This window comes from Penaeus monodon, chromosome 32 (genome assembly GCF_015228065.2).
Source record: "Penaeus monodon isolate SGIC_2016 chromosome 32, NSTDA_Pmon_1, whole genome shotgun sequence".
NCBI classification, from domain to species: Eukaryota; Metazoa; Arthropoda; class Malacostraca; order Decapoda; family Penaeidae; genus Penaeus; species Penaeus monodon.
In genome coordinates, this window is record NC_051417.1 from 15,700,990 (window position 1) to 15,701,727 (window position 738).

Below are 738 nucleotides of genomic sequence, written 5' to 3' on the forward strand. Positions count from 1 at the left end.
TACATTTTGAAATCATTAATCAAAGTAACCTCACCAGATTAATAGACCTATGGAAAAAAAATAATAAAAACTTTCTCTATCTTTAGTTCATTTTCCTCTTATCATCATTAACAAACACACCTTCCTTGAAAAAGGGAAGTTCTTACCGAGTCAAATTTCTTCTCAGTATCAATGGTATCTTCTAACATGTGGAGAGCCACTTGGATGTCTGCAATTGTGCGTGGGAGATTGTCATCTGAGGAGTTGACAATCTTCTCAATCTGTAAAGATTACTACACATCATAAACCTAAAAGGCAAAACTGAAAATGGTCAAATCACCATACTCATGCTGAATAAATAAAAAATATTAATAAAATATATTTCATTTAGCTATTCAATTGTCAAATTCCTTCGAAAGATAATCATACCTGCCCTTCCTTTATCTCTGTTATTAGTTCAAGAGATCGGAAGAGCTGCTCCACTTCTCTGTCTCCTCGCTTTTCCTGGAATTTTTTTAGAAAATGGATATTCACCCTCAATCGCTATAAAATAAAAACAACTCTTCAACAATATCTTTATTCAATTTTAGTCAAGTTACAATCCAGTTACCTATTTCAATAAGCCAATCACATGCCTAAAATACAAATTTAATACAAATTTATTCTCACCTCAAACTCTTTTTTAAAATACTCGATTTCCCCTTTCAGGAATGGCCGATGATCAAATAATCTTGAAAAAACCTCATTTACATCTGGGGG

General features: G+C 32.4%; 1 protein-coding gene across 1 annotated transcript in view; it reads right to left on the minus strand.

Annotated features, from left to right (window-relative positions):
* LOC119593674 (biogenesis of lysosome-related organelles complex 1 subunit 5-like) overlaps positions 1-738 on the minus strand; it is a gene marked incomplete in the record, with an annotated part of 5,393 nt that overhangs the window by 2,292 nt on the left and 2,363 nt on the right. The window contains 3 exon segments of the mRNA XM_037942631.1: positions 147-260; positions 409-483; positions 649-731. Of these exon segments, the coding sequence (XP_037798559.1) occupies positions 147-260; positions 409-483; positions 649-731 (272 nt within the window).